The sequence below is a fragment of the Oncorhynchus nerka genome, linkage group LG22, assembly GCF_034236695.1.
Source record: "Oncorhynchus nerka isolate Pitt River linkage group LG22, Oner_Uvic_2.0, whole genome shotgun sequence".
NCBI lineage: Eukaryota > Metazoa > Chordata > Actinopteri > Salmoniformes > Salmonidae > Oncorhynchus > Oncorhynchus nerka.
The window spans coordinates 89,629,932-89,643,815 of record NC_088417.1 but is presented as its reverse complement, the minus strand read 5'-3'; the positions used below and the strand labels follow the sequence as shown (position 1 = coordinate 89,643,815).

At 45.8% G+C, this 13,884-nt stretch overlaps 1 protein-coding gene across 2 annotated transcripts in view; it reads right to left on the bottom strand.

Moving 5' to 3' along the window:
* Nucleotides 1-6,735, bottom strand: part of LOC115125479 (integrin alpha-1-like) — a 111,791-nt gene extending 105,056 nt beyond the window's left edge. The window contains exon 1 of one of the 2 annotated variants that reach the window (XM_065007553.1): nucleotides 6,316-6,735. In XM_065007553.1, the coding sequence (XP_064863625.1) occupies nucleotides 6,316-6,358 (43 nt within the window). In that variant the 5' untranslated portion in view covers nucleotides 6,359-6,735. The remainder of the gene's footprint in view (nucleotides 1-6,315) is intronic. The other variant, XM_065007552.1, reaches the window with a different exon arrangement.
* Between the last annotated feature and the right edge of the window lie 7,149 nt (nucleotides 6,736-13,884).

Here is a 13,884-nt window from a genome sequence, read left to right as displayed (position 1 = left end):
ACTGTGAGGAGGGAGATACAGGGAGATACACTGTGGGAGGGAGATACACTGTGGGGAGGGAGATACACTGTAGGGAGGGAGATACACTGTGGGGAGGGAGATAAACTGTGGGGAGGGAGATACACTGTAGGGAGGGAGATACACTGTGGGGAGGGAGATAAACAGTGTTGAGGGAGATACACTGTGGGGAGGGAGATAAACTGTGGGGAGGGAGATACACTGTAGGGAGGGAGATACACTGTGGGGAGGGAGATACACTGTGGGGAGGGAGATACACTGTGGGGAGGGAGATAAACAGTGAGGAGGGAGATAAACAGTGGTGAGGGAGATACACTGTAGGGAGGGAGATACACTGTGGGGAGGGAGATACACTGTGGGGAGGAGATACACTGTGGGGAGGGAGATACACTGTGGGGAGGGAGATACACTGTGGGGAGGGAGATACACTGTGGGGAGGGAGATAAACTGTGGGGAGGCAGATACACTGTAGGGAGGAGATACACTGTTGGGAGGAGATACACTGTGGGGAGGGAGATACACTGTGAGGAGGGAGATACACTGTGGGGAGAGAGATACACTCTAGGGAGGGAGATACACTGTGAGGAGGGAGATACACTGTGGGGAGGGAGATACACTGTGGGGAGGGAGATACACTGTGGGGAGGGAGATACACTGTAGGGAGGGAGATACACTGTGGGGAGGGAGATAAACTGTGAGGAGGGAGATACACTGTGGGGAGGGAGATACACTGTGGGGAGGGAGATACACTGTGGGGAGGGAGATAAACTGTAGGGAGGGAGATACACTGTGGGGAAGGGAGATACACTGTGGGGAGGGAGATACACTGTAGGGAGGGAGATACACTGTGGGGAGGGAGATACACTGTGGGGAGGGAGATACACTGTGGGGAGGGCGATACACTGTGGGGAGGGAGATACACTGTGGGGAGGAGATACACTGTGGGGAGGAGATACACTGTGGGGAGGGAGATACACTGTGGGGAGGGAGATAAACAGTGGGGAGGGAGATACACTGTGGGGAGGGAGATACACTGTGAGGAGGGAGATACACTGTGGGGAGGGAGATACACTGTGAGGAGGGAGATAAACAGTGGTGAGGGAGATACACTGTGGGGAGGGAGATAAACTGTGGGGAGGGAGATACACTGTAGGGAGGGAGATACACTGTTGGGAGGGAGATACACTGTGAGGAGGGAGATACACTGTGGGGAGGGAGATACACTGTGGGAGGGAGATACACTGTGGGGAGGGAGATACACTGTAGGGAGGAGATACACTGTGGGGAGCGAGATAAACTGTGAGGAGGGAGATACACTGTGGGGAGGGAGATACACTGTGGGAGGGAGATAAACTGTGGGGAGGGAGATAAACTGTAGGGAGGGAGATACACTGTGGGGAGGGGAGATACACTGTGGGGAGGGAGATACACTGTAGGGAGGGAGATACACTGTGGGGAGGGAGATACACTGTGGGGAGGGAGATACACTGTGGGGAGGGAGATACACTGTGGGGAGGGAGATAAACAGTGAGGAGGGAGATAAACAGTGGTGAGGGAGATACACTGTGGGAGATAAACTGTAGGGAGGAGATACACTGTGGGGAGGGAGATACACTGTGGGGAGGGAGATACACTGTGGGGAGGGAGATACACTGTGGGGAGGGAGATACACTGTAGGGAGGGAGATACACTGTGGGGAGGGAGATACACTGTGGGGAGGGTGATACACTGTGGGGAGGGAGATAAACAGTGAGGAGGGAGATAAACAGTGAGGAGGGAGATACACTGTGGGGAGGGAGATAAACTGTGGGGAGGGAGATAAACTGTGGGGAGGGAGATACACTGTGGGGAGGGTGATAAACTGTGGGGAGGGAGATACACTGTTGGGAGGGAGATACACTGTAGGGAGGGAGATACACTGTGAGGAGGGAGATACACTGTGGGGAGGGAGATACACTGTAGGGAGGGAGATACACTGTGAGGAGGGAGATACACTGTGGGGAGGGAGATACACTGTGGGGAGGGAGATATACTGTGGGGAGGGAGATGCACTGTAGGGAGGGAGATACACTGTGGGGAGGGAGATACACTGTGGGGAGGGAGATACACTGTGGGGAGGGAGATACACTGTAGGGAGAGAGATACACTGTAGGGAGGGAGATACACTGTAGGGAGGGAGATACACTGTGGGGAGGGAGATAAACAGTGGGGAGGGAGATACACTGTGGGGAGGGAGATACACTGTGAGGAGGGAGATACACTGTGGGGAGGGAGATACACTGTAGGGAGGGAGATACACTGTGGGGAGGGAGATAAACAGCGGTGAGGGAGATACACTGTGGGGAGGGAGATAAACTGTGGGGAGGGAGATACACTGTAGGGAGGGAGGTACACTGTGGGGAGGGAGATAAACAGTGAGGAGGGAGATAAACAGTGAGGAGGGAGATACACTGTGGGGAGGGTGATAAACTGTGGGGAGGGAGATACACTGTTGGGAGGGAGATACACTGTAGGGAGGGAGATACACTGTGAGGAGGGAGATACACTGTGGGGAGGGAGATACACTGTAGGGAGGGAGATACACTGTGAGGAGGGAGATACACTGTGGGGAGGGAGATACACTGTGGGGAGGGAGATACACTGTGGGGAGGGAGATACACTGTGGGGAGGGAGATACACTGTGAGGAGGGAGATACACTGTGGGGAGGGAGATACACTGTAGGGAGGGAGATAGACTGTAGGGAGGGAGATACACTGTGGGGAGGGAGATACACTGTGGTCCTATTTACACCTGCTGATATATGGCGATGGGAACAATCTCATTTGCTGAGGATTCGCTTCTCTGGGTATTTTTGAGAGCGTTCCCTAAAATTTCAGTTGAAAGGCATAGTTAATTTGAAAGACAAAAAACATTACTTCTTGATTGCGTATGTGAACAGATGTACAGAATCTACATGTCCAAGAGCTTTGTGTGTCCATTCTGTATACGAGTTAGAACATCAGTGTGTGTGGTTTGTGTGCGTGTGTGTGTGTTCTTACATTCATATGGCTAAGCATATCCGCGTGTTTTCAAGTGTCCAGAGTAAGTTCACTTGTCCCAGTCCCACACACCCCTGATTGAAGCCAGATGAGCTCTCCTCCAGGTCCCAAACCAAAAACACCTGTACTCCCATCTCCGTTAGGAATTTATAAGGTTCAAATGCCGCCACTACAATAACCACATGTGGGCCCCTGGGCCACGCTGGAGCGGCACTACTAGCATAACATGGGATTTGTGAATATGATCTCAACCAGTAGGTTCCAGCCAAGCCCCCCTCATTCATAAACAATCAGGCAGCTCACAGAGGTAGACAAGGTCATAGATTGGTTCAATACTCAGGACGTGTAGCTAGGACAATAACCACTAAACAAAGCTCCTCACAAATTCATTATTCCAAGGAGGGGAGGGGAGGGGTGGGGGTGGGGGCATGGAACTGATGAGATATGAGTTATCCCACTACTGTAGATGTGTTCCATCTGAACTAAAGAAGTCTAGGGTCAGATTCATTAGGGCATGGAACGAAAAATGTTTTGCAGCAGAAAATGTAAAAGTAGTCTCTCCCTGTTTCCTTCTGTTTACTTCCGTTTGGTGTTTAATGAACTGGGTCTGGGTGTGTAGTCAGGGGTCTGTGGGGAGAGGAACCAGAGCCTAAGTAGGGAGACTCTTGGTCTTTGCACCAAATGGCACCCTATTCCCTATTTACGGACCCTGCTCAAAAGTAGTGCACTAACTGGGGAATAGGATACCATTTGGAACGCAAACTTGGTGTGATGTGATAGCGGCTAATGTGAGCCTCTATCTCCAGCTGCATCTCTAACTCAATTCTCTAATGACGGTCACGAGCCGGTGACAAGTCGATGTCACATGTGAGCGTAGGAATCTGAGAATAAGAGGGACGCTCACACTGTTGACTTTACAGTAACAGAGGAGCATTTCAAGGTTTCAGACCCAGTCCCAGGCTGCGCCCCAAATGGCAACCTATTCCCTATGTATTGAACTACTTATGACCAAGGCCCATGGCTCTGATCAAAAGTAGGCCATTATATGGGGAATGGTGCCATTTTGGAAGCAGACCCAGTCTCAAATACATTGTTGGTACTTTCCCCCTTTTAGAACTACAGGAACATGACCTGAGAAGTTAATTCAGTTCTGCTGGACTTATAACTGAGTGTTCAGTCACAAGTCACTGCGAGACTCTTCCCACACCAGCAACAGGCATATCTGTTTTCAAATATTCACCGGTACAAAATAAGCTTTAAAAGTGTCTGAAAATGAAATTAGTTCATATTGATAAGCCCGGAGTTCCAAATGTAAAAACGGTCAATAATTGGTCTTTGGAATATTGAAAATCTAATTATATTGATCATTTATTACATTACTGGCAGTGTCAGAAATCCCACACCTGGTTGCGTGACATGAGGTCTGGCTTTAGACTAACACCACACAGGAACTCCATTTAATTCACTTCAGATGACTTATTATTACTGTAGGTACTTACCCATTTTATCCCAGCACTGATTGTATTCCGAAATACAAGACATCACAATTTAGACAAAAACTAAAATTTTTGATAATAATATTCCTACATTCAGAAAGTATTCAAGCCCCGTTGACTTTTTCCACATTTTGTTGTGTACCAAACTAAGGATGGATCAGCAACATTGTAGTTACTCCACAATACTAACCTAAATGACAGAGTGAAAAGAAGGAAGCCTGTACAGAATTAAAATATTCCAAAACATGCACCCTGTTTGCAATAAGGCAGTAAAGTAATGGTGCAAAACATTTGGCAAAGCAATTAACATTTTGACCTGAATACAAAAATGTTATGTTTAGGGCAAATCCAATACAACACATCACTGAGTACCACTCGCCATATTGTCAAGCATAGTGGTGGCTGCATCATCTTTTGGGTGTGCTTGTAATGTTTAAGGACTGGGGAGGTTTCAGGATAAAAAATACATGGAATGGCGCTAAGCACGGGCAAAATCCTAGAAGAAAACCTGGTTCAGTCTTCTGTCCACCAGAAACTGGAGGAGGAATTCACCTTTCAGCAGGACAATAACCTAAAACATAAGGGCAAGTCTACACTGGAGTTGCTTACCAAGAAGACAGTGAATGTTCTTGAGTGGTCGAGTTACTGTTGTGACCTAAATCTACTTGACAATCTATGGCAAGACCTGAAAATGGTTGTGACCTAAATCTACTTGACAATCTATGGCAAGACCTGAAAATGGTCGTCTAGCAACGAGCAACAACCAATTTGATCGAGCTTGAAAAATTGTTTTAATATTAATGGACAAATGTTGCAAAATCCAGGTGTGGAAAGCTCTTAGAGACTTACCCAGAAAGACACACAGCTGTAATCGCTGCCCAAGGTGCTTCTACAAAGTATTGACTCAGTGGTGTGAATATTATGTAAATGAGACATTTTATTTTCAAAAAACATATTTTCACTTTGTCATTATGGGGTATTGTGTGTAGATGGGTGAGAATTATTATTATTTTTTAATCCATTTGAGTTCAGTCTGTAACACAACAAAATTTGGAATAAATCAAAGGGGTCTGAATACTTTTTGAAGGCACAGCAAAATGTAATCCAAGCCATTATGACTGTCTCAGTTAATAGGAACCAGGACAGTTCTAGAAACTTGCTTCACTTTTGTATGTTCAATGTTTTTCACAGGAAGTTGCACCACTCACACAAGTGTCTAAATTAGGCTTCAACAACCCCCAACAACCCCCCCGCAGTACCACACGCCGTAAGCTACTGATGACTTTATGTATAACTGCGGAGTTATAGGTGGCGTGGCTGTCGGAAATGTTCCTAAACAATTATCTGTATTATTGCAGTGGGTTCCAATAGCAACAGATTAGAATGAATAGCGTATGGGTAAATAACTGTATGTGCGTCGTGCCCCACTGTATCACATTGACCAATTTCACACATCTAAATACCAGCCGGCGAGAATCAAAGCCGTTCAGATTCTTAGGTTCGTTCAAATAAGCCATGATGAACTTGCTTACTTGAGGTTAAAAAATAGTAAATTCAATGTAAAAGCAATTTACACCTAATGGATGGTTTTATGAGTCACGATGCATCATTAATAATAGTTAATGTCTGTGTGCCTGTGGGAAGCGCACAGGAACCTGGATAGTGGACACACACAAGTTAAAACATGCGCGCGCGACAGGCTGTTCGCTTGTAGGTTAATAAACTGGTGATAACATGCATATTCAGAGAAAATATCACCTACCGAGTGCTGTCGCTAATTTCAAATATTGCATTTGCCGGAGCATCTTGGAATAATCAGTTTCCACGGCGGCTGGAGCTGGTATTCTTCGGCCCTTCCCGTCAGACGCGCAATATTCAACTGAGGACAGAACTCTCTAGAGGCGTGAGGGGTGATTGAACTACTCTGAGAATTAGTCGGGCATTTCCTGCATGCTAGCATCTGCGTTTGAAGTATTTTAAACTTGCAAGAGGAACCCCGTAACTGTCACTTAAATACTGGCATTTATTCCGTTTTTAAAAAGAAGTGTTATTATTCTCCTGGTCTCCCGGTACATCACTGCTCCATATCCTCTTCTGCTGCGTAGGCTACTGTGTGGAGTGGACGGGACCGGGAGAAGAAGTCAGGACCCAAGACTTCAGTTCACCCTGAAATCATAGGCACTGAGTGTGTGGGAGTTGGCTTGCCAAGTCAACCCATGGGAAAATCTTACCATGCAAATAAAACCAGTGACAGAGACGTCTGACTCTGGAAATAATAACAGTTAGTTATTTTGGAATGGGGAATCGCCACCAAACCAATTTGTCTGGGAAATGTCAACCTTTTTTGCCAGTACTCCACCGCCACCAGTGTTAAGTTCCGTAGCCTATTTCAAAAGATATTACTTTGCTACAACTTTGGAATGAGGGGAAAATAGCAGGTGCCCCCAGCCCTATACCGGATACTTCACATTTACAGCAACAACCTGGGGAATAGTTACAGGAGAGAGGATAAATGAGCCAATTGTAGACTGGGATGATTAGGTGACCATGATGGTATGAGGGCCAGATTGGGAATTTAGCCAGGACACCAGGGTTAACACCCCTACTCTTACGATAAGTGCCACAGGATTTTTAGTGACCACAGAGAGTCAGGACACCGATTTAACATCCCATCCAAAAGACAGCACCCTACACAGGGCAATGTCTCCAATTATTGGGATATTTGTTCTAGACCAGAGGAAAGGGTGTCTCCTACTGACCCTCCAACACCACTTCTAACAGGATCTGGTCTCCCATCCAGGGATTGACCAGGACCAACCCTGCTTAGCGTCAGAAGCAAGCCAGCAGTGGGATGACTGACAACTACCTGATAATGTCAAAGAAAACCAATTAACAATAAAAGCAACTGAGGTCACACGAAATGTTGATGGAACTATTTCAGTAAGAATATTTGTCAGCTAACGATCATTCAGTTAGTTTTTTTTTTTTAAATACTGTCATGCCCTGACCTTAGAGAGCCTTTTAATGTCTCTATTTGGTTTGGTCAGGGTGTGATTTGGGGTGGGCATTCTATGTTTTGTTATCTATGATTTTGTATTTCTATGTTTTGGCCGGGTATGGTTCTCAATCAGGGACAGCTGTCTATCGTTGTCTCTGATTGGGAACCATACTTAGTTAGCCCTTTTTCCCTCCTTTCTTTGTGGGAAGTTGTCTTTGTTCATGGCACATAGCCTTTAGCTTCACGGTTCGTTTTGTAGTGTTAATTTGTTTTTGTCGGCGTCATATAAATAAAGAATATGTAGGTTCATCACGCTGCACCTTGGTCTTCCTCCTTCAACAGCTGTGACAAATGCTCTATCGTTATCGTGTAAAGAACATAGTCTTTACCATCTCCTTATCGATAATACAATCTGTACAAATGACATGTGCTTTCATTTTGGGGTTGTAATAACAGGATAACATTAGATTAAGATTTAGAGGTATGGGGGTGTGCTCCTGGTTTATGACAAGTTAGGGGGTGTGCTCCTGGTTTATGACAAGTTAGGGGGTGTGCTCCTGGTTTATGACAAGTTAGGGGGTGTGCTCCTGGTTTATGACAAGTTAGGGGTGTGCTCCTGGTTTATGACAAGTTAGGGGGTGTGCTCCTGGTTTATGACAAGTTATGGGGTGTGCTCCTGGTTTATGACAAGTTATGGGGTGTGCTCCTGGTTTATGACAAGTTATGGGGTGTGCTCCTGGTTTATGACAAGTTATGGGGTGTGCTCCTGGTTTATGACAAGTTAGGGGGTGTGCTCCTGGTTTATGACAAGTTAGGGGATGTGCTCCTGGTTTATGACAAGTTAGGGGGTGTGCTCCTGGTTTATGACAAGTTAGGGGGTGTGCTCCTGGTTTATGACAAGTTAGGGGGTGTGCTCCTGGTTTATGACAAGTTATGGGGTGTGCTCCTGGTTTATGACAAGTTATGGGGTGTGCTCCTGGTTTATGACAAGTTATGGGGTGTGCTCCTGGTTTATGACAAGTTATGGGGTGTGCTCCTGGTTTATGACAAGTTATGGGGTGTGCTCCTGGTTTATGACAAGTTAGGGGGTGTGCTCCTGGTTTATGACAAGTTAGGGGGTGTGCTCCTGGTTTATGACAAGTTAGGGGGTGTGTTCCTGGTTTATGACAAGTTATGGGGTGTGCTCCTGGTTTATGACAAGTTAGGGGTGTGCTCCTGGTTTATGACAAGTTAGGGGTGTGCTCCTGGTTTATGACAAGTTAGGGGGTGTGCTCCTGGTTTATGACAAGTTAGGGGTGTGCTCCTGGTTTATGACAAGTTAGGGGTGTGCTCCTGGTTTATGACAAGTTAGGGGGTGTGCTCCTGGTTTATGACAAGTTATGGGGTGTGCTCCTGGTTTATGACAAGTTATGGGGTGTGCTCCTGGTTTATGACAAGTTAGGGGTGTGCTCCTGGTTTATGACAAGTTAGGGGTGTGCTCCTGGTTTATGACAAGTTAGGGGTGTGCTCCTGGTTTATGACAAGTTATGACAAGCAGATTTAGAGGTATGGGGGTGTGCTCCTGGTTTATGACAAGTTAGGGGGTGTGCTCCTGGTTTATGACAAGTTATGACAAGCAGATTTAGAGGTATGGGGGTGTGCTCCTGGTTTATGACAAGTTAGGGGGTGTGCTCCTGGTTTATGACAAGTTATGACAAGCAGATTTAGAGGTATGGGGGTGTGCTCCTGGTTTATGACAAGTTAGGGGGTGTGCTCCTGGTTTATGACAAGTTAGGGGGTGTGCTCCTGGTTTATGACAAGTTATGACAAGCAGATTTAGAGGTATGGGGGTGTGCTCCTGGTTTATGACAAGTTAGGGGGTGTGCTCCTGGTTTATGACAAGTTATGACAAGCAGATTTAGAGGTATGGGGGTGTGCTCCTGGTTTATGACAAGTTAGGGGGTGTGCTCCTGGTTTATGACAAGTTATGACAAGCAGATTTAGAGGTATGGGGGTGTGCTCCTGGTTTATGACAAGTTAGGGGGTGTGCTCCTGGTTTATGACAAGTTAGGGGGTGTGCTCCTGGTTTATGACAAGTTAGCGGGTGTGCTCCTGGTTTATGACAAGTTAGGGGGTGTGCTCCTGGTTTATGACAAGTTAGGGGGTGTGCTCCTGGTTTATGACAAGTTATGGGGTGTGCTCCTGGTTTATGACAAGTTAGGGGGTGTGCTCCTGGTTTATGACAAGTTATGGGGTGTGCTCCTGGTTTATGACAAGTTATGGGGTGTGCTCCTGGTTTATGACAAGTTAGGGGTGTGCTCCTGGTTTATGACAAGTTAGGGGTGTGCTCCTGGTTTATGACAAGTTAGGGGGTGTGCTCCTGGTTTATGACAAGTTATGACAAGCAGATTTAGAGGTATGGGGTGTGCTCCTGGTTTATGACAAGTTAGGGGTGTGCTCCTGGTTTATGACAAGTTATGACAAGCAGATTTAGAGGTATGGGGGTGTGCTCCTGGTTTATGACAAGTTAGGGGGTGTGCTCCTGGTTTATGACAAGTTATGACAAGCAGATTTAGAGGTATGGGGGTGTGCTCCTGGTTTATGACAAGTTAGGGGGTGTGCTCCTGGTTTATGACAAGTTATGACAAGCAGATTTAGAGGTATGGGGGTGTGCTCCTGGTTTATGACAAGTTAGGGGTGTGCTCCTGGTTTATGACAAGTTAGGGGTGTGCTCCTGGTTTATGACAAGTTATGACAAGCATATTTAGAGGTATGGGGGTGTGCTCCTGGTTTATGACAAGTTAGGGGTGTGCTCCTGGTTTATGACAAGTTATGACAAGCAGATTTAGAGGTATGGGGGTGTGCTCCTGGTTTATGACAAGTTAGGGGTGTGCTCCTGGTTTATGACAAGTTATGACAAGCAGATTTAGAGGTATGGGGTGTGCTCCTGGTTTATGACAAGTTAGGGGGTGTGCTCCTGGTTTATGACAAGTTATGACAAGCAGATTTAGAGGTATGGGGGTGTGCTCCTGGTTTATGACAAGTTATGACAAGCAGATTTAGAGGTATGGGGGTGTGCTCCTGGTTTATGACAAGTTATGACAAGCAGATTTAGAGGTATGGGGGTGTGCTCCTGGTTTATGACAAGCAGATTTAGAGGTATGGGGGTGTGCTCCTGGTTTATGACAAGTTATGACAAGCAGATTTAGAGGTATGGGGGTGTGCTCCTGGTTTATGACAAGTTATGACAAGCAGATTTAGAGGTATGGGGGTGTGCTCCTGGTTTATGACAAGTTATGACAAGCAGATTTAGAGGTATGGGGGTGTGCTCCTGGTTTATGACAAGTTATGACAAGCAGATTTAGAGGTATGGGGGTGTGCTCCTGGTTTATGACAAGTTATGACAAGCAAGTCTCATGGGTGACTTGGCAAGCCAACTCCCACACACTCAGTGCCTATGATATGATGGTTGACACTTACCTAACCCTACTGACAGGTAATTCACTATGCATGTTCTAGAGAAGATCCTTGTGGGTTTCTTATGGTAGACAGGGGGAATAACATCCAGAAATTCCGTTACACTCTTGTAAAAAAAAATGGTTTTAAAAGGTTTATTCTGCTGTGACCATAGGAAAACCTTTTTGGGGTCCAGGTAGAATACTTTTTGGGGTCCAGGTAGAATACTTTTTGGGGTCCAGGTAGAAAACTTTTTGGGGTCCAGGTAGAAAACTTTTTGGGGTCCAGGTAGAATACTTTTTGGGGTCCAGGTAGAATACTTTTTGGGGTCCAGGTAGAAAACTTTTTGGGGTCCAGGTAGAAAACTTTTTGGGTCCAGGTAGAACACTTTTGGGGTCCAGGTAGAACACTTTTTGGGTCCAGGTAGAACACTTTTGGGGTCCAGGTAGAACACTTTTGGGGTCCAGGTAGAACACTTTTGGGGTCCAGGTAGAATACTTTTTGGGTCCAGGTAGAACACTTTTTGGGTCCAGGTAGAACCCTTTTGGGTCCAGGTAGAACACTTTTGGGTCCAGGTAGAACACTTTTTGGGTCCAGGTATAACACTTTTGGGGTCCAGGTAGAACACCTTTTGGTTGCAGGTAGAACTCTTTTGGGTTTCATGTGCCCTCTGTGAAAAGGGTCCTACATGAAACCCAAAAGGGTTATATCTGGAGCCAAAAGGGTTCTACGTGGAACCAAAAAGGGATCTTCAAAGCGTTCTTCTATGGGGACAGCTGAAGAACCTTGTTAGGTTCTAGATAGCACCTTTTTTTCTAAGAGTTAGCTTTATGAGGGGATTGGGATTAGCCTGGAAACCAAATTGATTTGTTCTGTTTATTAAGAGCGTATCCGTTTTGATTACAGGCAAGATTGTGACAACCTCCCATTGTTAAAATATAATAAGTAAGAGAACATGCAGCCACAGAATCCGAGAAGTGGGGTTGATTATTATGGCAAATTCTTCATAACGATTCTCAGATTGAGACTATGCCCTGAGCCTCATGGCGCTGTTGTTGTGGTGTGTGTGGTTTTGGATGCTGGTTACATGAGATGTATTCCTATTTACCTTGACATCATTTTCCATCTGGGAGGTAATGCCATAGTAGATACCTGCCTGTCTGTTTCTACAATCCCTCAGTGGCTTGAACATTGTGTGTCCGTTTCATTACTGTATAATACTGTACATGTTAAAATGGGCAGCTTCAGTCATCTGATTCTAACCATCCCTTCTGGTTAGTTCTAGTCGGGCAGCTTAGTCTCTCATTCAGAGGACCCACACTTTTGTTAGTGTCTTATTGGTCAAGGTTACACCTAATACTTATCATCGCATCTCCTTCAGCCTATCAGTGGCCTTCAGTTAGTCTATGACCCTAGCACGCTGTGTGGTCAGAAACGTGCTTTCCCCATCCTGATGAGCACTTCCACGGTTTTCTCTCCTGTTGAACTTTTCCTCCTGTGGACTGAATCGCTTTATGTCTGATGTTTAATTGTGCGTGCATCTAAACGACCACATAGTTAATGTCAGTTATCACTGGACATGATTCTCAGTTATCTGAACCATGAGTGGTCAGATGTTTGTGTGATGCCCCCGCACAGTGACACATTGACTCTGAGCCGCTACCCCCTGTATATAGCCCTGCTATTGTTATTTACTGCTGCTCTTTATTCTTATCTCACAGTGACACATTGACTCTGAGCCGCTACCCCCTGTATATAGCCCTGCTATTGTTATTTACTGCTGCTCTTTATTCTTATCTCACAGTGACACATTGACTCTGAGCCGCTACCCCTGTATATAGCCCTGCTATTGTTATTTACTGCTGCTCTTTATTCTTATCTCACAGTGACACATTGACTCTGAGCCGCTACCCCCTGTATATAGCCCTGCTATTGTTATTTACTGCTGCTCTTTATTCTTATCTCACAGTGACACATTGACTCTGAGCCGCTACCCCCTGTATATAGCCCTGCTATTGTTATTTACTGCTGCTCTTTATTCTTATCTCACAGTGACACATTGACTCTGTTATTTAGCTCTTTATTCTTATCCCTGTATATAGCCCTGTATATTGTTATTTACTCCTGCTCTTTATTCTTATCTCACAGTGACACATTGACTCTGAGCCGCTACCCCTGTATATAGCCCTGCTATTGTTATTTACTGCTGCTCTTTATTCTTATCTCACAGTGACACATTGACTCTGAGCCGCTACCCCCTGTATATAGCCCTGCTATTGTTATTTACTGCTGCTCTTTATTCTTATCTCACAGTGACACATTGACTCTGAGCCGCTACCCCTGTATATAGCCCTGCTATTGTTATTTACTGCTGCTCTTTATTCTTATCTCACAGTGACACATTGACTCTGAGCCGCTACCCCCTGTATATAGCCCTGCTATTGTTATTTACTGCTGCTCTTTATTCTTATCTCACAGTGACACATTGACTCTGAGCCGCTACCCCTGTATATAGCCCCCCTGTATATGACACAGCCCTGCTATTATTGTTATTTACTGCTGCTCTTTATTCTTATCTCACAGTGACACATTGACTCTGAGCCGCTACCCCCTGTATATAGCCCTGCTATTGTTATTTACTGCTGCTCTTTATTCTTATCTCACAGTGACACATTGACTCTGAGCCGCTACCCCCTGTATATAGCCCTGCTATTGTTATTTACTCCTGCTCTTTATTCTTATCTCACAGTGACACATTGACTCTGAGCCGCTACCCCTGTATATAGCCCTGCTATTGTTATTTACTGCTGCTCTTTATTCTTATCTCACAGTGACACATTGACTCTGAGCCGCTACCCCCTGTATATAGCCCTGCTATTGTTATTTACTGCTGCTCTT